Consider the following 14,133-nt stretch of genomic DNA (forward strand, 5'->3'; position numbering starts at 1 on the left):
TTCAAGAAGTAATCATAATGGATATGTTAAACACCTTGATTAGGCCATTGCACAATACAACACATATCAAAACAGCTTGTTGTACACCATAGTTATATACCCATAAACATGTAAATTTAAACTATGAATCTTACCGAAAAACAATGTCATGAGAAATCTATCTGTTCCATCCAACTTTAAAGACTTGTTTAAATCATCTTCATCACTACCACTCTCCTCACTATCATCTTCTAGGACCGCAAACTTCTTTGCTTTCACATCCGAATAGAAATTTTCCAGGTGATTATATGCATCAATCATCCGAATTGTGTCATTAATTTGCAGGGCCTCATTGTACTTCCTCAAATGTTCTGCACATACACGTTCTTTGCGATTTCCTTCTTTTGCAGCTAAGAAAGGATGTATAATGGAAGTGAAATAACGAGAGCCCATATATCCCCTACAAATGCGCTGAGAACTTGAATATATTTATGATTGTAACCTTGATTTTGAAACGGACATGTGAAGGCTCAAAATGAGCCATGAGTGCTAATAGGTGGCAACTTTTTCAGCTTCTGGGTCTTCTATCTGAGCTCTGGCTGAGCAGAAATAGGCACAAGAATACTTGAAAGGGCACATGGAAAATCAAATTGAGAGATAAATTTAACTTTAGTGTCAAGAAGTATTTGAAATCCTTGCATAAGTTTGTATTTTCCATGAACTTTTAAAACACGCTTCATAGCTGATCACAGAGTAGCAGCTTGAGAAAATGTATTAGCGCAATTTGCTTTTAGAGGCATTGTTGTGTTCTGTTAATACTTTCAATGAAAGAGAACTCCAGCCAAATCAGTAGCTCCTCTGTTAGACAAAGAATGAGAACATGTTCATTCCTGTGTGGCATGGAACAAAGTGTCTTTCATAATCTATTTTCTTTGTAAAAATGTGATATAGTCATGTGTATTCCTATAAAAATGCAATACACTGAAATTAAAAGTCAAGTTACCTTTTTTTTCCATTTGAATAACCCATAGTTCATAGGATTGAGTTCCAAAATCCGACATTGGACTCATCTGGCCATATGCTTGAATCTTCGTCATTATATGGAGAAGTTTCTCTTTAAATGGGTCCTGAAAATAAATGACACATTTATTCTCATCTATTTATGCTGTTAAATGACAATACTATCTTCAAAGAACAGTATCTCTTTGTTACAGTAAGCTTGATTCAGAATCATTTTCTAAATTAACTAACAGCTTGAGGGCTGCTGATTTCTTTGTGTATCACACGTGTATTTATCCTTCTCTTCCGCAACTGCTAAGAGTCATGCTCACACTCACATTAGGCACCACTGCTGGACTTTTCAGTTTCAAGGTTTGCCCCAGTGAAATTCATGAGGGTTCGAAACTCTAAATGTTTAAGGTAATTTAAAATCATATTGATTGAATGTTCAAGTATGTACAAGTCCTATAATCTAAGACGTCTTCCTCTTCAAATAACTGGTTTTGGTATTCTTTTCAACCAAAATAAAAAGCTTAAGAGGCACATTATTTTTAATAGACCAGAGACAAGAGAGTGCACCTGTATGATTCCTTTTATGCAAAGTTCAAAATTCATCCAAATTTATCATTGGTTTTAGAAATCAGTGTGGTAGTCTTCATTAGGCCATGACAGAAGGCAGGGTGAGGAGTTTTGAAGTACTGGAAGGTGTTTTGCCCCTGATTAAGGTTACACAGATGTGTTTAGTTTATAGAACTCGGCAATTGGTACACTTACAGATTTATCACTTTCTGCATGTATGTTGCACTTCAATAAATAGGATACCAGGGTATTAAAGAAAACCAAAAGAATTGCAAATTCTTTTTTAGAAAGTCCCAAGAAATACTTTCTAAAGATTATGGGTAGAGGCTGGGCTGTGGCATCCACTGGTGTGTGTGAGGACTAGGCCTGTGGTGGGCTGAGCTGGGCTGGGCTAGGCCGTAACACCCATCAGTTCATGTGAGAAATCGGGCTGGGGATGGAACGGACCCTGCTGCATCCACTGGTATGTGTTGACTGGTGTAGATGATTGACAGAAGCTAGCCCTGTACTGGTTGGCACACACAAGAGTCAAATCTGAGGTCATTCTAGGACTCCCCAACTAGATGGCTGCAGTCAAACCCCAGCCACAGGGAAAATCACAAGATATGTGGTATGGCCTTAGAGTGTGTGTGTTGGGACTGGGCCTCCTCAGTTGCTAATGCCTGTGCAAGTGGACAATAAACTCAGATGCACATGGGGGACATGACAGCCAGCTCTTCTAGACCAGCAGAGAACACTGAGTGTCTCATCAGGGGATGAAAGCAGAATAGGTTGAACCACTCTCCTGGCCTAGCTTTGTAGCATGTTCCTGGGCCTGTGGATGCGCTAAGGTGAACTTTATTAGCCAATAGACCTTAGAAAGATTTTCTCAACCCCAGTTAAATGAAGCTGATGACATCTTGAGGCTATATCAAAACCATTCAAGTAAAACCCTTGGGCCATAATCTTACCAACATAAGGCTCTCTGGGATGTTATCAGATGACCATCCCCAATCCCTGGGTGCCAATCTAGTTCAACAGCAAGGAATACCCCCCTCCTATCTTCCTTTTGCTGACACAGGAATAAAAAGATTGAAACATTTGTCCCACCCACCTTTTCTACACTTCAACCCTCCCTACCCTAATCAGAGATCCACATGGGTGTGCATCCCTCTCAACTACAAACAAGTTTCAAAATAAAGTGGAATTAAATTTAAAACAAATATTATGGATAGAAGCATTCATTTAAATTGATCGAGGAAAACTGAATAAAAAGTGAAAATGAATAAAATACATTCAAATATGCTGCTGCAACTGAAAAATAGTAGTCTTTATCACAGATTAAAAATATTAGTTTATAAGAAGTGTGGCCCTCCTGGCACAGGAGAATAAGTTGGCCCTTGGGATGCCCGCATCCCCTATTTGAGGGCTAGTTCAAGTCCTGGCTGTGCCACATCAGCTGCAATGTTCTGAAAAAGTGATCCTGGAGGAAGCAGCAGATGCTGGCTCAGGTGTCTAGGCTTTTCACCCTTGGGGGAAGACCTGGATGGAAATCTGGGCTCCTGGCTTCAGCCTGGCCTAGCTCTGACTGTTGTAAATATTTAGGTAGTTAATCAGCAGATGGAAGATGTCTCTCGTTCTCTCTTGATTGCTTTCTTCCTCCTTGATGCCATTCTCCTTTTCAAGGAGATGAACTATATTTTACGATTATGGTGATTGGTTAATAACATTGGTGTAGTGTCTATTATATTTCAAGCACAACATTTTTGACTGCATAGCTCATATTACTGATATTATTATTTATATATAATACTTTTATACATTTAATCAAGTAGTATTAAATTAGCCAGAAACTGGAATATGAAGAAGGAGCTATCAGTTGAACCCAGACACTTTGCTATGGGGTATGGGTGTCCCAAGTTGGGACTAAACCACTGCACCCCATGCTAACCACAAGAGTTGATATTTATAATCAATGAAAATATTCAATAGAAAGGTCATACATTTTCACATGCTAACTATCACAAAAGCTCCCTAAGAAATAAAATGTGCAAAACAACTAGGATATTAATTATTATTGCCAACTGTCACCTGGTGGAAATGAAATGGCTCTGTGGTGAACCAGAAATCCAATCCTGGAATTCACCAAAAAAAGCATAAAAGGTAAAATGAATTGCTGCAAACCCTCTAGTTAATTATACAAACCTTTTCACCCATACCATGTTACTCTTCCATGGATCACAAATAGACTAACAGTTACTGAGCTGCTGTTCATAGAAACTGGAAAACAGAAATCCTGGAAAACGAAGGATTGAGTAGAAATTTACAGCAGGGTTTTGCTACTAGTATTACAACCCAAAATACTGTAAGATTGTAACTTGTTTGTTCAAATTTTCAAATGACATTTTTTCAGATTGTTAAGTACGTACCTCTCTCATGTCATCTGCAATTGCAAACTTCTTGCATGGTTCCTTTATTTGGTCTTTGAGTTGATCAAGATTTTCTTTCACAGTTTTAATGGTAAATGCATCAAGATTAGCACATATCTAGAAAAGAGACATTTTTCAATATTCACATAATTAGTTTTAAAACTGACAATGACAAACACTTATTTTGGTAGAAGTTATAGTGGGTTCTGCACAATTTATAGCATATATATATATAATTTGTAACATTATTTGTTAAATACAATATCTTAGTGTTGTTTACAGATCTGATTAACCAATAATTAATATCATTTGTCCTATCAGAATAAAAAGGAGTCATTTAGTTAATCAAGGTATGGGAAAATGCTAAAAATTGTTCATTAAATCATATATATTTTTAATGTTTTAGTTTATTTTTCCTCCTTGAATTTCATCTTCCTGCAGGAACAATTGACATGAGGAATCAGCCTAATGGCACGATGGCCACAACTCCTCCTCTTCAAGTGCCAGGATCCCATATGGACACTGGTTTGTGTCCTGGCTGCTCCAATTCTGATCCAGCTCCCTGCTTACAGACTTGGAAAGCAGTAGAGAATGACTCCAAGTCTTGGGACCCTGCACCTGCATGGGATATTACTGTCCTCTGCTACTCAGAAAGAAGGCAGTGCAAAGCCAGTTATGTCATCAACCCATGTGCTAAGATTGCAGATGCTTTAATCCTTAATGTCAGCAGCAAGTTTTATCTTGGAGACAATAATTATATCTCTAAATATTGTGTTGCCTCTACATTTTTTAAATTGACCTTACAGAGAAGTAAAATTCAAGTGCTACTGCCTTCGTGCCAACATACTTATTGAGCTATTCAGTTTCATTTAACATTTGAGATCAAGAAGTACCACTCAATGTGATCTTCTCATTTGTGGCTGCTGATAAGTTCCTCTTTAGTTAACAATCCTCATAACCCTATTTTCCACTTGCGTATTTAATGTTGAACCCCCCAGATTCCTAGAATCTCATAAAATAGAAAGTACAGTTTGCAACTCATGAAATAAGACTTTAGAAACTAAAGTCTAGAAACTTTCACAGTTTGCGCATATTTCTACATCAGATAGATTAAACTATAGTAGGGATGTTAGAAAGAAAGCATTCTATTTGTCTGGGCTTTCTATTTATTATGACTATGCTCCATAATTTTATAGTATTGTTCTGAAACTTAGAAAGTTATTAAGACATATTTTGGTTCTGTAGGAGCCTGAATCTATTTACTATAGTTAAAGCAAATAGACTTCACTTAACTGATGATTGTACCAGAACTCAACCTTACCTAAAACTCCTGAGAAACACAGGCAATTGTTTCAATGGTGATATTATTGATAGGGTAATTACTTACTCTCAGAATGTGTTCTTCGGCTTTGGCTTGCTTTTTGGCTCCTCCAACACCAGGTGAAGCTGTTAGTCCCAATATCTGAGGCAGGGGAATAACTGGCTTGTTCTCTTTCTTGAGTTTTTTATTTTTCAACTTCTGCTTCAGATAACGCCTCATAATGTTATTGTAGACTGCTTCTTTATTGGTATGATGACATTCATCAATGATAATAAGGGAAAAATCTTAAAAGAAAATTCAAATCCACATCATTTAAATAGAAATAATGTTGCTTATCATTCAAGCATCATAATTATTTTCACATTGTTTTCTCCTACCTTCTCAACCCACCTTTCATAAAACAGAAAGGACTGTATTCCATGGAGAAGAAGAAGGTTCTAAAGAGCTCCACTAGCAAATAAAAAGTTTGCCAGCACCAAAGGAAAATCCTGTGAGTGCTTGACTTAACGATGAAATTCTTATACAGAACAAAGTGATACAACTAAAAATGTCATTTTTGTTTTCCTCTGGGAAATGGAAGGTTTTAATGAAAGCTTAGGGAATGAAAGACAATGTGAACAGGCTAATTTTACCAATATTTTAATTATTTATCCAATACATGCTCTGGTGCCATTAATAATAATTGTTCTGGCTTTAAAAATAACCATTTTAAACCTACCTGACAACTTGACACCAACATCTTCTCCTTTTTCCACATTTAAAAGGAAGTTTTCAAGGATCTGAGCAGTGCTGATGATAACATCATGGGTTTTAACAACTTTTGGAAATGATATTTTCAGTTGGCTATCACCACTTAATCCAATAACACGGTACCATTTCTTCAAAAATGGTTTGAATTCCTTGCGAAAGAGCTGTTCAACTAAGGGAACCTTAAAGTATGTGACAATAAGAGAGAAAGAGGGAGGGAGAAAAAATAATCAAAGCAAAGGAAAATGATCAAAGGTTTACTATTGTGTCAGGAATTAGCAGAAGTATTTGTATCACCAGTATTTAGACACACAACTATTTGTACTTCTTTTGTTGTTCTGTCAACAAACGTAGACACTGTGCTTGGAATATAATTTTTACGATGACTTTGAGGAACTCAGTCCAACTAAGCTCATAGATGAAAGCTAAACAAAAGAAATGACTATAACATCATGTAATAATCCCCCCACTGAAACATGCACAGTAACAGCAAAGAGGAAGAAACAGCTGGCCAAAGAAAAAAAGTTGGAAATACTTTGAATGTAATTTTGCAAGCTATGGATCAGTACAAAGGCACTTGATACTAGTAAGACTGGATAAAAATTATTTTTTAAGTTTGTAGAACAGGACTAGACTATGGACATCAATCTAAATATTTTTAATTGAATGCAAGAGTTCAAAGCATGCTGATGAGCAGAAATGTTGTTTGGAAATCAAATCAGAGGTAACGCACCTAAAGGATGGGACAAAAAAAGGAACCAGGAAAGAAGAATTCTGGCATTAACTAGGAGAATAGATGGCGATTAAAGGAATGTGCTGCTGGCAGTTTTGCTGTTTGAGCAGGAACAAAACAGTGAATAGTCTGGTGATAGGAATTGAACTTGAGGCACCTTTCAGCTGATTGTTCATAGTTGCAATGTCTGTTAAAGGTGAATGAACACCTCAGGGCTACACATTACTTGTGATTCAGAATATTGCCTGAAAAAGATACTGCACCTCCTGAAGAAGTTAATCAATGGAAGCCTAGAGGTGAACAGTGGAGCAAACAGGGAGTTGACAGGAGGAATTCCAAAGGCAGAATGCAAGAAACTTGAACTGTACCTCTTACAATATGATCGATCACCTGATAACAAATCTGTAATAGTCTGTAGCAGATGTGTTGCTTGTATTTTTACTTGAGTTAAGTCTCTCTCACATATTCAGTAAAGGTTGGCTGATCTCCCTAGCTGAGGAGCTGGGGTGTACAAAGAGCATGTTTTATGCTATTATTTAGAAAAATTGATGACATGGCCTCTAAAGGTGAATGTCTGGGGTAGGGGTATAGAAGAGGAGAGAACAAATAAAAGGAAATCCATGAGTTTCTAGAAAACAAAGTGGAGTTAACACTGACTCACGGTGAGTGAAAGAACATTATCATCCATGGAAAGGATAAGATAAAGTGTCACATAGAGCTTTATTTATTTTTTTAACGTTTCTGTGATTTGCCTGCATAAAATCACTTCAAAGATTTAGGAACTGAACACTCCCAAGTCCCACTCCAGAACTATGGAATCCAGGGAGCAACTCAGATTGGAGTCCTTAAAACTTCATTCTGGCGAAACCTTGCATATGACATTGGGGGTTTTAAAATTTAAGGGCCACAGCGCTTCCCTATCTCTTCCAGAAGGCCTGTCCTGATATATTTTTAGGAGTGTTCTTTCCCATTCCTCTTACGCATGACAATAGTCTGAGAACAGAGGACGATTTTAACAAAAACAGAAATTGAATGAAGTGGGAAAAACGAGAAAAGAATTAGAAGGAAAGAAGTCATCCTTGAAGACCTCAATTCTATCCACTTGTGTGACTTTGGACAAGGTTGAATAATCTCAACTGTCTCACTTCCCACATTAAGAAAATGAGCATGTTACTCTGTAATAAGGCTGTGAGAGTTAAAGGAAACCTAATCAGACATATTTCCAGTATTCAGATAATTTTTCTGATATATAGCCTATATTTTCTATATGTATAGAGAATGGGGAAGCTCCAATCGACTTCATGAGAGTTCATGTCTCTGTTGGTATTGGCTGGATGATCCATGACATGACAATAGTGTGTTAGAATTTCAGTTTTCTGTGACAGGCTTATAAAATAGCAGCATGAATTCAATATGATAATACATCTGAGAATGTTTTAGGGAGACGATAAAAATATTATTATGTAATCAACAGACATCTCTTTTCTAGGCAGTAGATTCCTTGAGGACAGGATGTTCGATTTGTTTTTAAATAAAGATGGATATAATGATTGACATAAATAAGAATGACAAGGTGATACAGTAATGCACGGATCTATCCAGAAAAAGTGAGTCAAAACTTTCCAAGGAAGCAGCATCCTCTGATCTACAGAACAAAAAGAATTTCTCACAGGAGATAGCAACTGTTGAAAACCCTGATGCTCACTCTGGGTGGCAATGACTTCCTACTGAAGGACACAGAGGAAGGCAGGTGGGAGTCTGACATGGTTAATTGGGAGATGTGTGGTCCTCTTGGAGCCTTTTCCTGAGAAGTGACAGAGTGCTTGCCAAGACTAATCAAATCCAACTGCTACTCACTTCTGCTGAATCATATGGGATTGTATTATAGCATCCGAGGGAACCTGGGATTTATCTCTCATGATGTTGAATCCTAGATAGGAAGTGGAAAGTCTGGCAACACAGGTGGTGTTTTCATTTCTTTCTGTGTTCGAAGGCTATAACTTTGGAAAAGGACAGAGGATGGGAAAAGAAAGTAAAGGATGTTAGAGAAGAGGATTTCTTTTTTCCTGGTTAGGGGTTAAAAGAACTTCATGTTGGACCAAATACAGAATGCACAGGTTATACTGACATATTGGGCCAGAGATTTCCTGCTTTAGTTAAAAGGTAATTCAGAAATTCAAAATAAAATAAATGGCATGGTGAATATGACATTGACAGAATAATTAGTGGAGGGATTTCCAGTAACTCTGAGAACAAAACCTGAAAGGAAATAGATCCAGGATTAAAATTATGCCCTCAAATGTATGAACAAGAGTGAGATGAATATGAATAGTTAGTGAGGATTAAAACATGGCCATAAATGTGCATTCATAACAATCACCTAGATCGGATGGGGTGATACTTCTGACTAGGATGTAACAATAATAGCAGGAAATATTATAGGAAGGGAAAAATGCACAAATTCATAAGACATGAAATGATCAAGCAATGCAAAAGAAATGAAGGAATAAATGTAAGAATCTCTAATCACATATAGCCATTTTTATATTTTAAAAATTAGCTCCACAAAAGTAAGCAAAGGAAGATCTTGGTTGAACAGTTTTTAATGAAAAGAAGGTGAGGATTTTAAGTTCATGCTAATGTCGAGATAAGACTTTGGACATTAAAGGCACCCAGTCTGATGCCTTCACTAAGTGAGTATGGCATGGCGACTTGCCTACAGTCTGCATAAGACCAGATTCACAGTATATTACTTAGGTCTGGATGCTGTGCTTTAAAAGAGTCCTGACAAATAACAGGAAGAATATGAACACTCAAAATAATGAAAAGACTGAAAACCATGTCAAAGAAACCATTAAAGCAACTGAGGACAAAAGGAAAAATAAAATGGGAACTACATACTGCTGATTTCCCTATGTCATATGTCAAGAGAGTAAGTTGTGCTCAGTATATTACAGAAGAAAGAGCTCTAGCCAATGATCATGGATTCCAAGAGAACAGCTTTGGATGAATACATGGATGACTTTCCAACAGGGTCTTTGGTTTAAAGAACGGTCAGTGCTATCATGTGTGAAGAGAGATCTCATCGTTTCTTAAGATTTTAAAATTTTTTATTGGAGAGGCAAATATACAGAGAGAAGCAGAAACAGAGAGAAAGACCTTCCATCTGTTGGCTCACTCCCCAATTGGCTGCAATGGCCAGAGCTGAGCTGATATGAAGCCAGGAGCCAGGAGACTTTTTCGAGACCCCCCATGTAAGTGCAGGGTCTCAAGACTTTGGGCCATCCTCTATTGATTTCCCAGGTCGTAAGTAGAAATATGGTGGAGCAGCCAGGACATGAATTGGTACCCATATGGGATCCCAGGGTGCGCATGGTGAGGATTTTAGCCATTGAGCCACTGTGCTGAGGCAAAGAAGGATCTCTTTGATGTTACAAGTTACCCAGCAGAGGTGAGAGAATCACTGTAGGACAAGAAAGCTGGATGTAGAGAAAATCCCTCCAAACTCCAATGGTATACACACCTACAGCCAGACAGGGGAAATAAAGCAAACAAGTGACAAAAATACCTCCCTGACTACCTGCTGTGAAAGAAGTAATACAGCAGAGAACAGGTAAATAAGGAAGAAAAGCCTTTGGGAAGGTACAAGCTGAGGCTGAGTTTAAGGAAAAGGAAGAATGTTCAAATGGTATCAAAAACATCATTTTAAGTAGTGTTGAAACCAGCAAACTTGGTTCTTCTTTCTGGACCTGGTCCTTAAGATTCTGCTTCCTGATTCAAGTATTTTATTTCATTAGTTATAAAAAATAAGGAAGAGGGCAAAGGAAAGATACACTGTTTGCTGAATTATAACCAACTTCTCTCTCTGCTTTTCAGCAGGTATGTGACAGAATTTACACTTCACAGCAGTGCTGTTATTATGTTCATTTTAGAAATGTGGGAAGCAGATGTTAGAGAAGGTACTTACTGGTCTAAAGTCAATCTACTGGTATGTAGAAATGGAACTTAAAACTATTTTTTCTTCTCAAACATTAGATCCTTTATAAGGAGAATTATGAAAACTATAGATTAATAAATTTTAGCTTACTGCCATTACCAAAAAAGAGGTAGAAGTGTCCTAATTGTGACTATACAGGTACAAAGGATCGTTTTTAGACTTAACAGACGCACACAAAAACACTTGAAACAATATGATTAAATCACTCAAATAATAGATTCTGACCATTTTTCTTCAGTGCTAAAAGACTTTAAATTAAATTTTGGTGTAATAGACAGTCAACCAATATAGTAAGTTTTAGAATTTATTGCTGAGTTTCTGTAAATGAGCAAATGAGAATAGATATTATCACAGAAAATTTTAAGTTGCATTCAATCATATAAATACATTACATAAATAATCTGAGTATTATTTAGCATGTTATGAACAAACCTAATATTCACTTCATTTTCTCCTATCTTCAAACCACATTTTATGTATATTCTAAATAAAGAAAATTTCCGTTGTTAACTAGGGGTCAGTGGTTAACAAACTAACAGATAATATAAGATTGTTGTTCTTTTGGGATCATTAAAATTCATACACAGTGATAAACTAGCAATCATTAACATCAAAACATATCTAAGTAAATATAACCTTTATATGTGTTAAGTTATAACTACCAGGGCTGATGTTTCGATTTTATGGAAAAAAATCCATTTTAAGGCTAATTACTTAAATATTGGGTATATCTCAGAAACGAAGGTTAAAAAAATGAATGTCTTATTTTGACATTACTTCTAATTAAGCTAAACGTGATGCAGGGCTCTAATTTTATTGTGTAAAATGATAGCATGAAAATGGACAGATAAACGGTGTATGATGTGTTGTTGGCACACCTTATTGACAAGCACCATCACTTTCCCAGGCTCTGAGGCCCTTCCTTTCTTGTCCAAGTGATTCTTGGCGATATAAACAGCCACTCGTGTTTTTCCACTCCCTGTAGGCAGGCATATGATGACATTCTTCCCTTCCAAGGCTGGCTGGGCAACTTCCATCTGGTAAGACCTCAGCAGCAGTTCTGGCTCAGGGGACCTTCTTGCTGCTGTGTTTTCCTCATCTGAAGGAAGTTGAAAAGAAGACACATCAGGGAAGGGACCAGCACAAATGTCTGTCCTTATTTAGGACAGTAGTTTTTGATCCAGGGTTGGCTGAACGACAAGAGATTCTGACTGGCTAAATCCTCGACCCTGGCCATGGAGGCTTAGCTGCTTGCGTAGGTGTGTACGCGCCCAAACACAGGGTTGGTCAACAAATCCACGTAAACTGCACATAGTCTCTGCAAGAATTTCAAAACTTTTCACCTAAATTAAATTCTACTTCTTTCTACAAGATTTTATTTTTTTTCCCCATTGGAAAAGCAGATTTTACAGATGAGACAAAGATCTTCCATCCGCTGGTTCACTCCCCAAGAGCTGCCACGGCCAGAGCTGAGCCATCCCAAACCAGGAGCCAGAAGCTTCTCCCAAGCCTCCCACATGGGTGCAGGGTCCCAAGGACTTGGGCTATCTTGCACTGATTTCCCAGGCCTGAAGCAGAGAAATAGATGGGAAATGGAGCAGCGGGGATATGGACCAGCACACATATGAAATCTCGGTGCATGCAAGGCGAGAATTAAGCCATTGAGCCATTGTGTCAGGCCCTAAAATTCCATTTTTATTTCATTTTCCCACAGGCTTTTTGAGGTACCTTGTACACTATCTCAGAACCTTTTTTCTCCATTTGAGGCAATCAGGTTGTACAATTATTATACATAAAAAGTAAGGAAAATTTTTTTGCCATGATGGCTTTAAGTTGGTCAGTTTTCAATGAAACATAGAAACAATTTTGGTACTTCAAATTAAATTGCACCGGCCCAGCAGGGTAGCCTAGTGGCTAAAGTTCTCAGCTTGCCTGAGCTAGGATCCCATATGGGCACTGGCTCGTGTCCCAGCTGCTCCACTCCCCTTCCAGCTTTCTGCCTGTGGTCTGGAAAAGCACTAGAGGATGGCCCAAAGCCTTGGGACCATACATGTGCGTAGGAGACCTGGAAGGAGCTCCTGGCTCCTGGCTTCAGATAAGCTCAGTTCTAGCCATTGCAACCACTTGAGGAGTGAACCAGCAGATGGAAAATCTTTCTCTATGCTTCTCCTTCTCACTAAAAATCTAACTTTCCAATAAAATAAATAAATAAATCCTTAAAAAAGTAAAAATTGAAAATAAATTAAGTAGTACCTGATTTTACCATTTTGTTTTTGATTATGATTTTTGTAATTTCCTTGTGTGTATTTCTCCATTTATTAATATTTTTCTGAAACTCAAAACATAATATATTAAAAGTAATTTCATTAACATTTTTAAATTTAAAATATAGATATCACCCTATATTCATTTTGCAAATATTGAAATAAAATTATTATACTGTATTTCAGTTTAGATATATTATATTTACTTTCTCTGGAACTGGCCATGTTTTTCTATTTTAGCCAGGGGAAAATATATACACATGAATGGCTTATAATGTGGAATGCAATAAAATCAATATAAACCCTTAAAAGCCCATTGAATGCTTTAAGGTATCACCAGAAGAAAAGAAAATGAGAGTTGTTATCAGTATTTCATCACACATGAAATAAGTTCATTTTCTTATCAGTGACTGCAATAAAACTGAACAAACACAATTCCATTAACTTCAAAAAAGTTGCTGATGGTTCCATTTCAGCAAGTGGATGACTTCATTTAAGTGGATTTTCAACTTGTTTTGATAGTACTATCTGAACAGGTAGGCAAATTTGCACCAAATACCACTTAGTAAGAATCAACTGCTAACCGGGCAGGAAATTTGCCTTCTGTGGGGATGAGTAGAGACACACGCACTATGTTTAAGCTACCATTGAATTATCTACTGACTCAGTAAGATTCCCATAAGAAACACATGGAGGTCACCATCATTTAGAATACAAATTAATAAGTATTGTTTTTCTGTTTTGAACTATATTATTTTGTTTATGTAAGGGTCATATTATTTAAGAACAAAATTGGTCTCAAGTAACCTTTAAAGAGAAAATAAAAATCCTAATATTTTAAATCTGCTGACAATATTTGTCTACTAATTTTTCCAAAAAGAACCACAAAATTTGCAAAAGAAAATGTATTTTAAGCAGCATCCAAACCAGAATCCAGGAATTCATTTTTGATAAATTACCATTTGCTTCATGAAGTTTTGAAAAAATATCAACAACAATAAAGAAAATGGGGCGGAGGAAGGAGAGCAGGGAATAAAAAAAAGACCTCAACAAACGCTATTTGTTAAAATTCACAAATACATTACAACGTGACAGGTGCATTTCTT

At 36.9% G+C, this 14,133-nt stretch overlaps 1 protein-coding gene across 2 annotated transcripts in view; it reads right to left on the minus strand.

Moving 5' to 3' along the window:
• The window catches only part of IFIH1 (interferon induced with helicase C domain 1), a 56,260-nt gene that overhangs the window by 9,048 nt on the left and 33,079 nt on the right, over positions 1-14,133 (minus strand). For both annotated transcript variants that reach the window (XM_058664563.1, XM_058664562.1), the window contains exons 5-10: positions 11,642-11,862; positions 6,005-6,215; positions 5,353-5,570; positions 3,966-4,082; positions 983-1,106; positions 135-389 (exon numbers count right to left, since the gene is read on the minus strand). In XM_058664563.1, coding sequence (XP_058520546.1) covers positions 135-389; positions 983-1,106; positions 3,966-4,082; positions 5,353-5,570; positions 6,005-6,215; positions 11,642-11,862 — 1,146 coding nt within the window. The remainder of the gene's footprint in view (positions 1-134; positions 390-982; positions 1,107-3,965; positions 4,083-5,352; positions 5,571-6,004; positions 6,216-11,641; positions 11,863-14,133) is intronic.

Source organism: Ochotona princeps, chromosome 5 (genome assembly GCF_030435755.1).
Source record: "Ochotona princeps isolate mOchPri1 chromosome 5, mOchPri1.hap1, whole genome shotgun sequence".
NCBI lineage: Eukaryota > Metazoa > Chordata > Mammalia > Lagomorpha > Ochotonidae > Ochotona > Ochotona princeps.